This window comes from Oncorhynchus tshawytscha, linkage group LG31 (assembly GCF_018296145.1).
Source record: "Oncorhynchus tshawytscha isolate Ot180627B linkage group LG31, Otsh_v2.0, whole genome shotgun sequence".
In the NCBI taxonomy this organism is placed as follows: domain Eukaryota; kingdom Metazoa; phylum Chordata; class Actinopteri; order Salmoniformes; family Salmonidae; genus Oncorhynchus; species Oncorhynchus tshawytscha.
The window spans coordinates 16,534,384-16,549,434 of record NC_056459.1 but is presented as its reverse complement, the minus strand read 5'-3'; the positions used below and the strand labels follow the sequence as shown (position 1 = coordinate 16,549,434).

General features: G+C 44.4%; 1 protein-coding gene across 2 annotated transcripts in view; it reads right to left on the bottom strand.

Moving 5' to 3' along the window:
* Positions 1 to 7: 7 nt before the first annotated feature.
* LOC112229629 (ubiquitin-conjugating enzyme E2 E2-like) overlaps positions 8 to 15,051 on the bottom strand; it is a 51,375-nt gene continuing 36,331 nt past the window's right edge. For both annotated transcript variants that reach the window (XM_042310528.1, XM_042310527.1), the window contains exons 4-6: positions 14,386 to 14,518; positions 4,037 to 4,184; positions 8 to 1,208 (exon numbers count right to left, since the gene is read on the bottom strand). In XM_042310528.1, the coding sequence (XP_042166462.1) occupies positions 1,111 to 1,208; positions 4,037 to 4,184; positions 14,386 to 14,518 (379 nt within the window). In that variant the 3' untranslated portion in view covers positions 8 to 1,110. The remainder of the gene's footprint in view (positions 1,209 to 4,036; positions 4,185 to 14,385; positions 14,519 to 15,051) is intronic.

The window sequence follows — 15,051 nt, the reverse complement described above, 5'->3', positions numbered from 1 at the left end:
GCCAGAGTTAACATTACAACCAGTGTTTAATTGAGTATTCAATCAGTATGTATTCTCACAAGGCAAATGTACAGCAAACAACTGCCAGCTGACTAGTACCACAGGAGGTGAGCAGCAAGACCAGCTACACACAGATCCAGACAGACTTACTGTCATGGCAATAACTTCTGGGGGCAGAAAAATAATAACAACAAGTGATTCAATCATAGAAAAAGGTCCACTCTGCATCTGTAAACACTAATTCTGCAGACAGGCTCTAACTGAAGATGACCTCTTAAACAAAAACGCTCAGCATGGACTGTATCAATAGAATGTATCTAGAATGCTCTAGAATAGAATGCATTTTTCATCAATCACATAAAAAGGGCCTAGGATGATAATGCAATAAACAATGTACTAATAATAACAACAACAAACAATAACAACAACAAGAATAACAGTATTAAAGCTTTTCGTGACCATATCAACATTCAGTGTATTGGGGAAAAAAATCCAATATACTCTTTGTATATAAAAAAGAAGCGATCAAGTTCATGTTCTCAGAGGAGGGGTAGTGGGGGGGGACTGAAGGTGTGAGCACAGGAGACTGGTGAGGAGAGGACGGCTTATAATAATATCTGGAATGGTGTAAATGGAATGGCATTAACAACACATGGTATCCATGGGTTTGATGCATTTGATACATTTCTATTTACTCGTTCCAGTCATTACTATGAGCCCGTCCTCCCCAATAAAGGTGCCACCAGCCGCCTGTGATGAGGAGGGGGGATCAGGTCAGGTGCTTCCACACATGTGGGGCTCAGAGAGAGGGGCTAGTAGCTTTGTCCCAAATCTGTTTGTGCTGTATAGCCAACTACTAAGGTCTAACTAAGTCGCTCTGGATAAGGGTGTCTACTAAATGACTAAAATCTAAATGTAAATGTCATTGTCATGCCAAACATGCCATTAATAATTCATTGTTTGGCATGCAATGACCACAGGAGTTGGCTATACAGCACAAACAGATTTGGGACCAGTCTAGGAGCGGAGGGGCGAGGGATGGGTGTGCTCAACAGATTTTGGGTGGCGGAGGTGGGTCAGAGAAGGGTGGTGGAGCTCCTTGATGTCCGTCTATGTGGCGTATCTCTTGGTCCACTGTTTGGCTATCCTGTCGTGCTCTGGTCTGTTGGTTGTGTACTGGGTGGCGATGCTTCCTACCAGAGGGTCAGCTGTGAGGAGGGAGAACAACATGGATTAGAGTATTTTAACCACCATTAAATCACATTTCATCACATCCATTGGGTGTTTGTCTACAGTCAGAGAAACGGTCACCCCAACGGTCACCCCAACTACTTAGATACATTTCATACCATTAACTCTGATTTTTATAGCCTTTAACAACCCACATTTAAAAAACCATTAATTTGCCATGTCATCAAGCCTAGTTTATCTGAAGTAGGATACTCCATAATTATATGACATTTAGAGATCTAAATCAAGTGTTCACAGCAGGTTTGTCTAGTAATACAGGACAGCAGGGCGAAGCACGATGACAGAGACAGGTTCCCTTTACAACACATCATCACAGTACTCTGACCTGGGGTGTATTCAGGGAGGTGAAACACTCATTCAAATGGCAGGCCCCCTGCCGAGCTCCTTGTGCAAGTTGAGTAAGCAGCAGTGGGGCCTCAGCCTCAGCAGAGCCAGGTTCAGGTCGGGAGTGAAAACACACTAGAGCTGCAGAGCACCGTACAGGGTCTCCTTGTGGCACCCCGTCTCAGGCAGCCAGGAAATATACAATTATTAAGCCTGCGAGGGTTAATTAACTGTCATTCTGCTCTCTCCTTCTTTAATGAACTATATCCCATAATATCCCATTGATCCTCTAGACCCCTACTACAGCATGAAAAAAGACACATTCAGGGGAGAGAAGGGGAGGAGGGGGAGTTGGTCGCGGGGAGGCAGTGGGAAGGGCATTTAGACTCATGGTTGGTCCACAGCGACAGCGCCAAACCCACTATGCAGTGTGGGAGGGAGCCTGGGGGGAGGGGCCTGGGGGATAAATAATGACCAGACCGATTATGAGAAGGGTTGAGCGACTGCCCTGTTATTATATTTTTAAAGGATCACATTATTGTTTTATCTATATTATGTGTACATGTAACATTTTGTGGGTCTGTGTGGTCTGTGGGAAATATGCATCTTTAATGTGGTCATACATTTAGCAGGAGGTTAGGAAGTGCAGCTCAGTTTCCACCTCATTTTGTGGGCAGAGGGCACATAGCCCGTCTTCTCTGCCTATGGCAGCCTCTCTAAATAGCAAGGCTATGCTCACTGAGTCTGTACATAGTCAAGCATTTTCTTAATTTGGGGTCAGTAACAGTGGTCAGAAATTCTGCAACTGTGTATTCTCTGTTTAGGGCCAGATAGCATTACAATGTGCTCTGTTTTCTGGTTGATTCTTTCCTGTGTGTAAAAATCTTTCCTTTTGCTTTCTCATAATTTAGTTGGGTCTAATTGTGTTACTGTCCTAGGGTTCTGTGGGGTCTGTTTGTGTTTGTGAACAGAGCCCCAGAACCAGCTGGCTGAGGGGACTCTTCTCTAGGTTCATCTCTCCGTAGGTGAGGGTTTGTGGTGGAATGTGTGGGTATCGCATCGTTTTAGGGAACTGTAGAATTTAACAGCTCTTTTCTGGATTTTGATAACAAGCGAGTATAGTCCTAATTATGCTCTGCATGCATTGTTTGGGGTTTTGCATTGTATAAAAAGTACATTTTTGCAGAATTCTGCATACAGAGTCTCAATTGGGTGTTTGTCCCATTGTGTACATTCTTTGTTGGTGAGCGGACCCCAGACCTCACAACCATAGAAGGCAATGGCCTCTATAACTGATTGAAGTATTTTCAGCCAGATCCTAATTGGGATGTTGTTTTATGTTCCTTTTGATGGCATAGAAGGCCCTTCTTGCCTTGTATCTTAGGTCGTTTACAGCCTTGTACAAGTTACCTGTGGTGTTGATGTTTAGGCCGAGGTAGGTATAGTATAGTTCTTTGTGTGCTCTAGGGCAACAGTGTCTAGACAGAATGTGTATTTGTTGTCCTGGCTACTGGACCTTTTTTGGTCTTACTGAGATTCACTGTCAGGCCCTAGGTCTGACAGAATCTGTGTAGAACATCTAGGTGCTGCTGTAGGCCCTCTTTGGTTGGGGACAGAAGCACCAGAGTCTAGTAGGGTGAGGCCGGGTGCTGCAGACTGTTCTAGTGCCCTCGCTAATTCATTGATATAAAGTGAGCTCCAAAATAATTGGAACAGTGACATTTGTTGTTGTTGTTTTGGCCCTGTACTCGAGTACTTTGGATTTGAAATGATACAATGACTATGAGCTTAAAGTGTAGACTGTCAGCTTTCATTTGAGAGTATGTTCATCCATATCGGGTGAAACGTTTAGAAATGACATATTTGTGCGTGTAACTTTCTCATTCATCATTACTCACAATTCATTCAGGATTATTTGTAATCATGGTAGCATCCACATTAATTAGAAGTGTTCAGATATATTCTATTCTTATTTACAATAAAATTGACTCCAAAATGACACAATACACTATTTACCATTCATTTATATTGGGCACAAAATAATACGTTACTGTCCCAATACTTTTGGAGTTCACTGTACTGTGTCACCCCACGGCCCGAAGGAAAGAAGTCTGTATGTTTATTGCCCATTTTAACTGCACACTTGTTGCTTGTGTACATGTTTCCCCCCCAACACAGATTTCCATTCATTTGCATAGCAGACCCTCATGCCACATTGACTCAAAAGCTTTTTTGAAATCAACAAAGCATGAAAAGACTGCTTTGGTTTTGGTTTGATTGCTTGTCAAGAACGGTGTGCAGGGTGTATACATGGTCTGCCGTACTGTATTTGCTCAGGACATTGTTTTCACTGAGGAAATGTTGGAGTCTGCTGTTGATGATACTGCAAAGGATTATTTTTGTTCGATTTTTTCAGAGAGAATCTCTCTCTCTCTGAATGGGTGATAGGGGTGTCACTCACCAGGGTTGCAGTCAGTGAGCAGGGAGCAGATGGACAGCAGCACCTTGGAGATGGTGAGGGCGGGGCTCCAGTTGTCCTTCAGGATGTCCAGACAGATCACACCCTGACTGTTGATGTTACAGTGGTAGATCCTGGTACGGAACGTCACCTAGGAAACAACAACGTTTCTCTAGAAATCAATACACCCGACTGTCATTGATGTTTCACTGGTAAATCCTGGTACGGAACGTCACCTAGGATACAACAAAGTTTCTCTAGATCAATACACCCTGTGGTTTATGTGCTTTTTCCAGTCCTTCGGGAGCTGAGCATCTCTTTGTGCCAGTAACACAGAAGAAGAGGAGTGAAACATTAGGAAGACAAGAGACTAAACATCATTAGGGAGCCACCTCTGACCTCCGGGCTGCCTGCCTGAACAGTGGAGGGATCAGAGTGGGAGTGACATTGAAGACGCACCCATTGACTCAATCACACTCTCCCCCTCTATCTGCCTAGCTGACTCACTCTCTCTCAATCACTTCATGAGTGACTAACCATGCTGGCCTGCTTGTGGAAACTGTGCTCCATAACTGTGCTCCCAGGCTATCCCTAGGTGTGGAGTGGATCTGCTAGTCTAGTCTGTGGTGTTTGTGTACCCTCTTCTCAGACAGCAGCTATAGGAGTGTGTGTCTGTCTGTCTGTCTGTCTGTCTGTCTGTCTGTCTGTCTGCAGCCCAGTTCACAGCCTAAACCCAGCGGGAGGCCTAACTCTCAGAGCAGCAGATATGTTTCCGTTCGTCCTCAGTCAGCAGAGGAAAGAGAGAGACAAGGAAAGGAAGAGACAGATGGAAAAAGAGAGAGAGAGAGACAAGGAAAGGAAGAGAGAGAGAGACAGACAGGAAAAGGAAGAGAGAGAGAGAGAGAGAGAGAGAGACAGGGAAAGGAAGAGAGATGGAGAGAGAAAGAGAGAGACAAGGAAAGGAAGAGAGAGAGAGAGACAGACAAGGAAAGGAAAGGAAGAGACAGATGGAGAGAGAGAGACAGACAAGGAAAGGAAGGGAGAGAGAGAGACAAGGAAATGAAGAGACAGATGGAGAGAGAAAGAGAGAGAGAGAGACAGGGAAAGGAAGAGACAGATGGAGAGAGAGAGAGAGAGAGAAGGAGAGAAAGAGAGAGAGAGAGACAAGGAAAGGAAAAGAGATGGGGAGAGAGAGAGAGAGAGACAAGGAAAGGAAAATAGATGGGAGAGAGAGAGAGAGAGACAAGGAAAGGAAGAAGACAGATGGAGAGAGAGAGAGAGAGAGAGACAAGGAAAAGAGACAGATGGAGAGAGAGAGAGACAAGGAAAGGAAGAGACAGATGAGAGAAAGGAAAAGAGACAGATGGAGAGAGAGAGAGACAAGGAAAGGAAGAGACAGATGGAGAGAGAGAGAGAAAGGAAAGGAAGAGACAGATGGAGAGAGAGAGAGACAAGGAAAGGAAGAGACAGATGAGAGAGAGAGACAAGGAAAAGAGACAGATGGAGAGAGAGAGAGAGAGATACAAGGAAAGGAAGAGACAGATGGAGAGAGAGAGATACAAGGAAAGGAAGAGACAGATGGAGAGAGAGAAGACAAGGAAAGGAAGAGACAGATGGAGAGAGAGAGAGAGATACAAGGAAAGGAAGAGACAGATGGAGAGAGAGAGAGACAAGGAAAGGAAGAGACAGATGAGAGAGAGAGACAAGGAAAGGAAGAGACAGATGGAGAGAGAGAGAGACAAGGAAAGGAAAGAGACAGATGGAGAGAGAGAGATACAAGGAAAGGAAGAGACAGATGGAGAGAGAGAGATACAAGGAAAGGAAGAGACAGATGGAGAGAGAGAGATACAAGGAAAGGAAGAGACAGATGGAGAGAGAGAGAGATACAAGGAAAGGAAGAGACAGATGGAGAGAGAGAGAGAGATACAAGGAAAGGAAGAGACAGATGGAGAGAGAGAGATACAAGGAAAGGAAGAGACAGATGGAGAGAGAGAGAAGATGGAGAGAGAGAGAGATACAAGGAAAGGAAGAGACAGATGGAGAGAGAGAGAGAGATACAAGGAAAGGAAGAGACAGATGGAGAGAGAGAGAGAGATACAAGGAAAGAAGAGACAGATGGAGAGAGAGAGAGATACAAGGAAAGGAAGAGACAGATGGAGAGAGAGAGAGATACAAGGAAAGGAAGAGACAGATGGAGAGAGAGAGAGAGGAAAGGAAGAGACAGATGGAGAGAGAGAGAGAGATACAAGGAAAGGAAGAGACAGATGGAGAGAGAGAGATACAAGGAAAGGAAGAGACAGATGGAGAGAGAGAGAGATACAAGGAAAGGAAGAGACAGATGGAGAGAGAGAGATACAAGGAAAGGAAGAGACAGATGGAGAGAGAGAGATACAAGGAAAAGAAGAGACAGATGGAGAGAGAGAGATACAAGGAAAGGAAGAGACAGATGGAGAAGGAGATACAAGGAAAGGAAGAGACAGATGGAGAGAGAGAGAGACAAGGAAAGGAAGAGACAGATGAGAGAGAGAGACAAGGAAAAGAGACAGATGGAGAGAGAGAGAGACAAGGAAAGGAAGAGACCGATGGAGAGAGAGAGAGAGACAAGGAAAGGAAGAGACCGATGGAGAGAGAGAGAGAGACAAGGAAAGGAAGAGACCGATGGAGAGAGAGAGAGGTCATACTCATCTCATATGTATATACTGTACTCGATATCAGCTACTGTATCTTGCCTATGCTGCTCTGTACCATCACTCATTCATATATCCTTATGTACATATTCTTTATCCCCTTACACTGTGTATAAGACAGTAGTTTTGGAATTGTTAGTTAGATTACTTGTTGGTTATTACTGCATTGTCGGAACTAGAAGCACAAGCATTTCGCTACACTCGCATTAACATCTGCTAACCATGTGTATGTGACAAATAAAAGTTGATTTGATTGGATTTGATTTGAGAGACAAGGAAAGGAAGAGACAGATGGAGAGAGAGAGTTCACCAACCCAAACCAACCCCATAGAGCCTCAGGACAGCACTCAGAAAATCTGGCTCAACCAAATCATCACAAAACAAAAATAAAAATATATCACCTATTGGAAAGACACCACAAAAAAATCTAAGTAAACTTCAATGCTATTTGGCTCTAAACAGACAGTACATGGTGGCAGACTATCTGACCACTGTGACTGATAGAAAACTGAGGAAAACATTGACTAGGTACAGACTCAGTGAGCACAGTCTGGCTATAGAGACCGGTCGTCACAGACAAACCTGGCTGCCCAGAGAGGACAGGCTGTGCTTACTCTGCTCCAGGGGAGAGGTAGAGACAGAGCTGCATTTCCTATTACACTGTGACAAATACTCAGACCAAAGAGAATATTTATTTCCCAAAATTATAATTCAATACAAAGAATTTGAAACTATAAAAGATGAAGAAAGAAATCCAGTATTTTTTGGGTGAAAAGCCAATTTTGAGACAAGGAAAGGAAGAGACAGATGGAGAGAGAAAGAGAGAGAGAGACAAGGAAAGGAAGAGACAGATGGAGAGAGAAAGAGAGAGAGACAAGGAAAGGAAGAGACAGATGGAGAGAGAAAGAGAGAGAGAGACAAGGAAAGGAAGAGAGAGATGGAGAGAGAGAGAGACAAGGAAAGGAAGAGACAGATGGAGAGAGAAAGAGAGAGACAAGGAAAGGAAGAGACAGATGGAGAGAGAGAGAGAAAGAGAGAGAGACAAGGAAAGGAAGAGACAGATGGAGAGAGAGAGAGAGAGAGACAAGGAAAGGAAGAGACAGATGGAGAGAGAAGAGAGAAAGAGAGAGAGAGACAAGGAAAGGAAGAGACAGATGGAGAGAGAAAGAGAGAGAGAGACAAGGAAAGGAAGAGAGAGATGGAGAGAGAGAGAGAGACAAGGAAAGGAAGAGAGAGATGGAGAGAGAGAGAGAGAGATAAGGAAAGGAAGAGACAGATGGAGAGAGAAATGTCAAATTGGCTTTTTACCAAATTACCGTACAACAGACCATGTATTCACCCTGCACACCCTAATTGACAACCAAACAAACCAAAACAAAGGCAAAGTCTTCTCATGCTTTGTTGATTTCAAAAAAGCCTTCGACTCAATTTGGCATGAGGGTCTGCTATACAAACTGATGGAAAGTGGTGTTGGGGGTAAAACATACGACATCATAAAATCCATGTACACAAACAACAAGTGTGCGGTTAAAATTGGCAAAAACACACAAATTTCTTCACACAGGGTCGTGGGGTTAGACAGGGATGCAGCTTAAGCCCCACCCTCATCAACATATATATCAACGAACTGGCGCGGGCACTAGAAAAGTCTGCAGCACCCGGCCTCACCCTACTAGAATCCGAAGTCAAATGTCTGCTGTTTGCTGATGATCTGGTACTTCTGTCACCAACCAAGGAGGGCCTACAGCAGCACCTAGATCTTATGCACAGATTCTGTCAGACCTGGGCCCTGACAGTAAATCTCAGTAAGACCAAAATAATGGTGTTCCAAAAAGGTCCAGTCACCAGGACCACAAATACAAATTCCATCTAGACACTGTTGCCCTAGAGCACACAAAAACTATACATACCTTGGCCTAAACATCAGCGCCACAGGTAACTTCCACAAAGCTGTGAACGATCTGAGAGACAAGGCAAGAAGGGCCTTCTATGCCATCAAAAGGAACATAAATTTCAACATACCAATTAGGATCTGGCTAAAAATACTTGAATCAGTCATAGAGCCCATTGCCCTTTATGGTTGTGAGGTCTGGGGTCCGCTCACCAACCAAGACTTCACAAAATGGGACAAACACCAAATTGAGACTCTGCACGCAGAATTCTGCAAAAATATCCTCCGTGTACAACGTAGAACACCAAATAATGCATGCAGAGCAGAATTAGGCCGATACCCACTAATTATCAAAATCCAGAAAAGAGCTGTTAAATTCTATAACCACCTAAAAGGAAGCGATTCCCAAACCTTCCACAACAAAGCCATCACCTACAGAGAGATGAACCTGGAGAAGAGTCCCTAAGCAAGCTGGTCCTGGGGCTCTGTTCACAAACACACCCTACAGAGTCCCAGGACAGCAGCACAATTAGACCCAACCAAATCATGAGAAAACAAAAAGATAATTACTTGACACATTGGAAAGAATTAACAAAAAACAGAGCAAACTAGAATGCTATTTGGCCCTACACAGAGAGTACACAGCGGCAGAATACCTGACCACTGTGACTGACCCAAAATTAAGGAAAGCTTTGAATATGTACAGACTCAGCGAGCATAGCCTTGCTATTGAGAAAGGCCGCCGTAGGCAGACATGGCTCTCAAGAGAAGACAGGCTATGTGCTCACTGCCCACAAAATGAGGTGGAAACTGAGCTGCACTTCCTAACCTCCTGCCCAATGTATGACCATATTAGAGACATATTTCCCTCAGATTACACAGATCCACAAAGAATTCGAAAACAAATCCAATTTTGAAAAACTCCCATATCTACTGGGTGAAATTCCACAGTGTGCCATCAAAGCAGCAAGATTTGTGACCTGTTGCCACGAGAAAAGGGCAACCAGTGAAGAACACGCACCATTGTAAATACAACCCATTTCTATGCTTATTTATTTTATCTTGTGTCCTTTACCATTTGTACATTGTTAAAACACTGTATATATATATATATAATATGACATTTGTAATGTCTTTATTGTTTTGAAACTTCTGTATGTGTGATGTCTACTGTTAATTTTTATTGTTTATTTCACTTTATATATTATCTACCTCACTTGCTTTGGCAATGTTAACACATGTTTCCCATGCCAATAAAGCCCTTGAATTGAATTGAATTGAATTGAGAAAGAGAGAGAGAGACAAGGAAAGGAAGAGACAGATGGAGAGAGAGAGAGTGAGAGAGAGAGAAGGAAGGAAGGAAGGAAGGAAAGGAAGAGACAGATGGAGAGAGAGAAGGAAAGGAAGAGACAGAGAGAGAGAGAGAAGGAAAAGAAGAGACAGATGGAGAGAGAAAGAGAGAGAGAGAGAGAGAGAGAGAAGGAAGGAAGGAAAGGAAGAGACAGATGGAGAGAGAGAAGGAAAGGAAGAGACGGAGAGAGAGAGAGAGAGAGAGACAGAGGAAGAGACAAGAAAGAGACAGATGGAGAGAGAGACAAGGAAAGGAAGAGACAGATGGAGAGAGAGAGAGAGAAGAAGAAAGGAAGAGACAGAAGAGAGGAAGACAGATGGAGAGAGAGAGAGAGAGAGACAAGGAAAGGAAGAGACAGATGGAGAGAGAGAGAGAGAGAGAGAGAGAGAGAGAGAGAGAGAGAGAGAGAGAGAGAGAGAGAAGGAAAGGAAGAGACAGATGGAGAGAGAGAGAGAGAGAGAGAAGGAAAGGAAGAGACAGATGGAGAGAGAGAGAGAGAGAGAGAGAGAGAGACAAGGAAAGGAAGAGACATGGAGAGAAAGGAGAGAGAGAGAGAGAAAGGAAGAGACAGATGGAGAGACAAGGAAAGGAAGAGAAGAGACAGATGGAGAGAGAGAGAGAGAGAGAGAGAGAGAGACAAGGAAAGGAAGAGATGGAGATGGAGAGAGAGAGAGAGAGGAAAGAAGAGACAGATGGACAAGGAAAGGAAGAGACAGATGGAGAGAGAGAGAGAGAGAGAGAGAGAGAGAGAGGAAAGGAAGAGACAGATGGAGAGAGAGAGAGAGACAAGGAAAGGAAGAGACAGATGGAGAGAAGGAAAGGAAGAGACAGATGGAGAGAGAGAGAGAGAGAGGAAAGGAAGAAGAGACAGATGGAGAGAGAGATGGAGAGAGAAGAGAGAAGAAAAGGAAGAGACAGATGGAGAGAGAGAGAGAGAGAGACAAGGAAAGGAAGAGACAGATGGAGAGAAAGACAGAGAGAGAAAGAAGAGAAAAGGGGGCAGATAGATAGAGACAGACAGAGTGAGAGGCCCCACATCCTGAGGCAATTACTAAACTAAACTCTCTCAGGGTCGACCCCCAACCAACGCACCTGCATAGAGTATTTTCTCAATAATAACCCTGAACATAGCCACTCGCGTAACGCATATTCTCTGGTCCCCCCATAAGGTCGGAGTCCAGGCCCCTACGACCAGTAGGTCCAGGTTGCGGGCCCGACTATTTTCTATACTGAGTACTGCTAACCAAGAGTCTTTCCTGAGACATTGTACATTATATGTCCATTGCGCTGCACACAATTTAAATTTAGTCTTGAATGATGGTTGCCAAGATACAGTATACCAGAGAAAAGGGACTGCTGATATTGCAACCACATAACTCAAACACTGGTTAACCAGTATGAAAGAAATCATGTCCTCAAGAACTGTTGTCTGCTAAAGATAACAATCTGTTTGCATCTGCCAATTGATTGACTGTCCAGTATCCAGAAGATCTGTCCCCAGAGCTTCCTATACAGTTAGCCTCTTTCCATATCGTGTTGAGTCCGGCAATTAAAGAGAATGAGAGGCTCAAGGACGTTACAGAACTGCTGAAGAACTCTCTGAAGGTGCCATCAAGCTGTTTCCGCCATCCCTGTAACTGTTGTTTCTGCAGACAGATTGTTTTCTGAACCATAACTCAGAAATAACTACCTACGAAGCATTAGACTCTCAGTCTGATATGAGCTTTAGAACACCTGAGTAAACTCCATTTATTCATAGCCTTGACCATGGCATTTGTTCACTGATATTCCCTCATACTTTCAATCAGCTGTGCTTCCCTTTGTAGTCTGTGATAATTTGCAAGCCCTGCCACAGATGATGCAATCTCTACTGCACTCCACACTGCCCTTTCCCACCTGGACAAAAGGAACACTTATGTGAGAATGCTATTCATTGACTACAGCTCAGCATTCAACACCATAGTGCCCTCAAAGCTCATCACTAAGTTAAGGATCCTTGGACTAAACACCTCCCTCTGCAACTGGATCCTGGGCTTCCTGACGGGCCGCCCCCAGGTGGTGAGGGTAGGTAGCAACACATCTGCCACGCTGATCCTCAACACTGGAGCTCCCCAGGGGTGCGTGCTCAGTCCCCTCCTGTACTTCCTGTTCACCCACGACTGCATGGCCAGGCACGACTCCAACACCATCATTAAGTTTGCAGACGACACAACAGTGATATAGGCCTGATCACCGACAACGACGAGACAGCCTATAGGGAGGAGGTCAGAGACCTGGCCGGGTGGTACCAGAATAACAACCTATCCCTCAATGTAACCAAGACTAAGGAGATGATTGTGGACTACAAGAAAAGGAGGATCGAGCACGCCCCCATTCTCATCGACGGGGCTGTAGTGGAGCAGTTTGAGAGCTTCAAGTTCCTTGGTGTCCACATCAACAACAAACTAGAATGGTCCAAACACACCAAGACAGTCGTGAAGAGGGCACCACAAAGCCTATTCCCCCTCAGGAAACTAAAAAGATTTGGCATGGGTCCCGAGATCCTCAAAAGGTTCTACAGCTGCAAACTCGAGAGCATCCTGACTGGTTGCATCACTGCCTGGTACGGCAATGGCTTGGCCTTTGACCGCAAGGCACTACAGAGGGTAGTGCGTACGGCCCAGTACATCACTGGGGCTAAGTTGCCTGCCATCCAGTACCTCAACACCAGGCGGTGTCAGAGGAAGGCCCTAAAAATTGTCAAAGACCCCAGCCACCCCAGTCATAGACTGTTCTCTCTACTAACGCACGGCAAGCGGTACCCAAGTCCCAAGTCTAGGACAAAAAGGCTTCTCAACAGTTTTTACCCCCAAGCCATAAGACTCCTGAACAGGTAATCAAATGGCTACCCGGACTATTTGCATTGCATTTCCCCCCCCAACCCCTCTTTTACGCCGCTGCTACTATCTGTTTATCATATATGCAGTCACTTTAACTATACATTCATGTACATACTACCTCAATTGGGCCGACCAATCAGTGATCCCGCACATTGGCTAACCGGGCTATCTGCATTGTGTCCCGCCACCCACCACCCCCTCTTTTATGCTACTGCTACTCTCTGTTCATCATATATGCATAGTCACCTTAACCATATCTACATGTACATACTACCTCAATCAGCCTGACTAACCGGTGTCTGTATGTAGCCTCGCTACTTTTATAGCCTCGCTACTGTATATAGCCTGTCTTTATACAGTTGTTTTATTTCTTTACTTACCTATTGTTCACCTAATACCTTTTTTGCACGTTTGGTTAGAGCCTGTAAGTAAGCATTTCACTGTAAGGGGTACACCTGTTGTATTGGGCGCACGTGACAAATAAACTTTGATTTGATTTTTTTTTAAATCAGTCCCATTCCTGAAGCCCAAGAAACAAACACTTAGCATCCTAGCACATATGGACATTAAAAAGGTTGATGAAGGACTTTTTGGAGGGTTACTGTCAAAATGATTTATAGACATCAATGACAGGCGTATGGGCTTCCAGAGCTGGTGGACCTCCCAGCTTTACGGGGGCTGCAGGGGTGTCCAGTACTCCAGTGAACAGAGCTGAGAGACTGCATTTACCAGCTTTTCTCTCAGTCAGTTGTTATTTTCTTCTATTCAAATCGTTGTTTTGTTGCTCAACATGCTCCTAGTCCAAAGTTATTTTGAAACCGTCTAGCTCTCAAAATATCTTCTCCAAGGCAAACCATATATCTTTTTAGAGCAGGGCTGCCCAACCCTCTTCCTGGAGATCTACCGTCCTGTGGGTTTTCAGTCCAACCCGCTTCCTGGAGATCTACCATCCTGTGGGTTTTCAGTCCAACCCTCTTCCTGGAGATGTACCGTCCTGTGGGTTTTCAGTCCAACCCTCTTCCTGGAAATCTACCGTCCTGTGGGTTTTCAGTCCAACCCTCTTCCTGGAGATCTACCGTCCTGTGGGTTGTCAGTCCAACCCTAATTTAACACACCTGATTCTACTAATTAGCTGCTCAACAAGACCTTAGCTAGCTGAATCAGATACACTAAATTAGGGTTGGACTGAAAACCCACAGGACAGTAGATCTCCACGAAGAGGGTTGGACAGCCCTATTTTAGAGTATTCCAGTTATCATGATTTTAAAAATAGAACGGAACACATGGGAAACATCCTTAAATACGTGCTAAAAATAAAGATGTACTTGTCTATTTGTGTTTCAGTGGCGCCATTGATGCACCTGTAACTGTTTGTCTCTAAAATAGCCGGTATTTCAAGCCCTGAAAGCCTAACCCAAGGCCCAAATCAAAAATACAAATAAACAGAATCCGTCAACAATCCTGAGCAACCACCAGTCTAGCATACATACCAGTGTGTGTGTGTGTATGTGTGTGTGTGTGTGTGTGTGTGTATATGTGTATACCTTGGGTGGTTTGAAGGGGTAGTCTGGTGTGAAGGCGATATCTAGGAAGAAGACTCCTCCCTCGTATACAGAGCCTGGTGGTCCCAGGATGGTGGATCTCCACTCATAGATGTTGTCTCCTTTTGGACCCGCACTGCAATGGCACAGTAGAAAAAATAAAGAAATTCAGTGTACAGAATGTATTTAGAAAGCAGGAAATTACATTTTAATCGTGTTACTCAATTCCTGATTCAGCCGTGTGTCACGCCCTGACCTTAGAGATCCTTTTTATGTCTCTATTTTGGTTTGGTCAGGGCGTGAGTTGGGGTGGGCATTCTATGTTTTTGTGTTCTATGTTTTCTATTTCTGTGTGTTTGGCTGTGTGTGGTTCTCAATCAGAGACAGCTGTCTATTGTTGTGTCTGATTGAGAACCATACTTAGGTAGCGTTTTCCCACATGGTTTTGTGGGTAGTTGTTTTCTGTTTTGTGTCTTTCTGCACCAGACAGAACTCTTTTGTTTTTTTGTTCATTCTCTTTGTAATTTTGGTTAATCAGTGTTCAGTTCCAATAATAAAGATGAACATGTACCACGCTGCACCTTGGTCCACACATTCTTCCACCAACAGCCGTTACAGAACTACCCGCCACCAACGGACCAAGCAGAGTGGTAAAAAGGAGGAATGGAC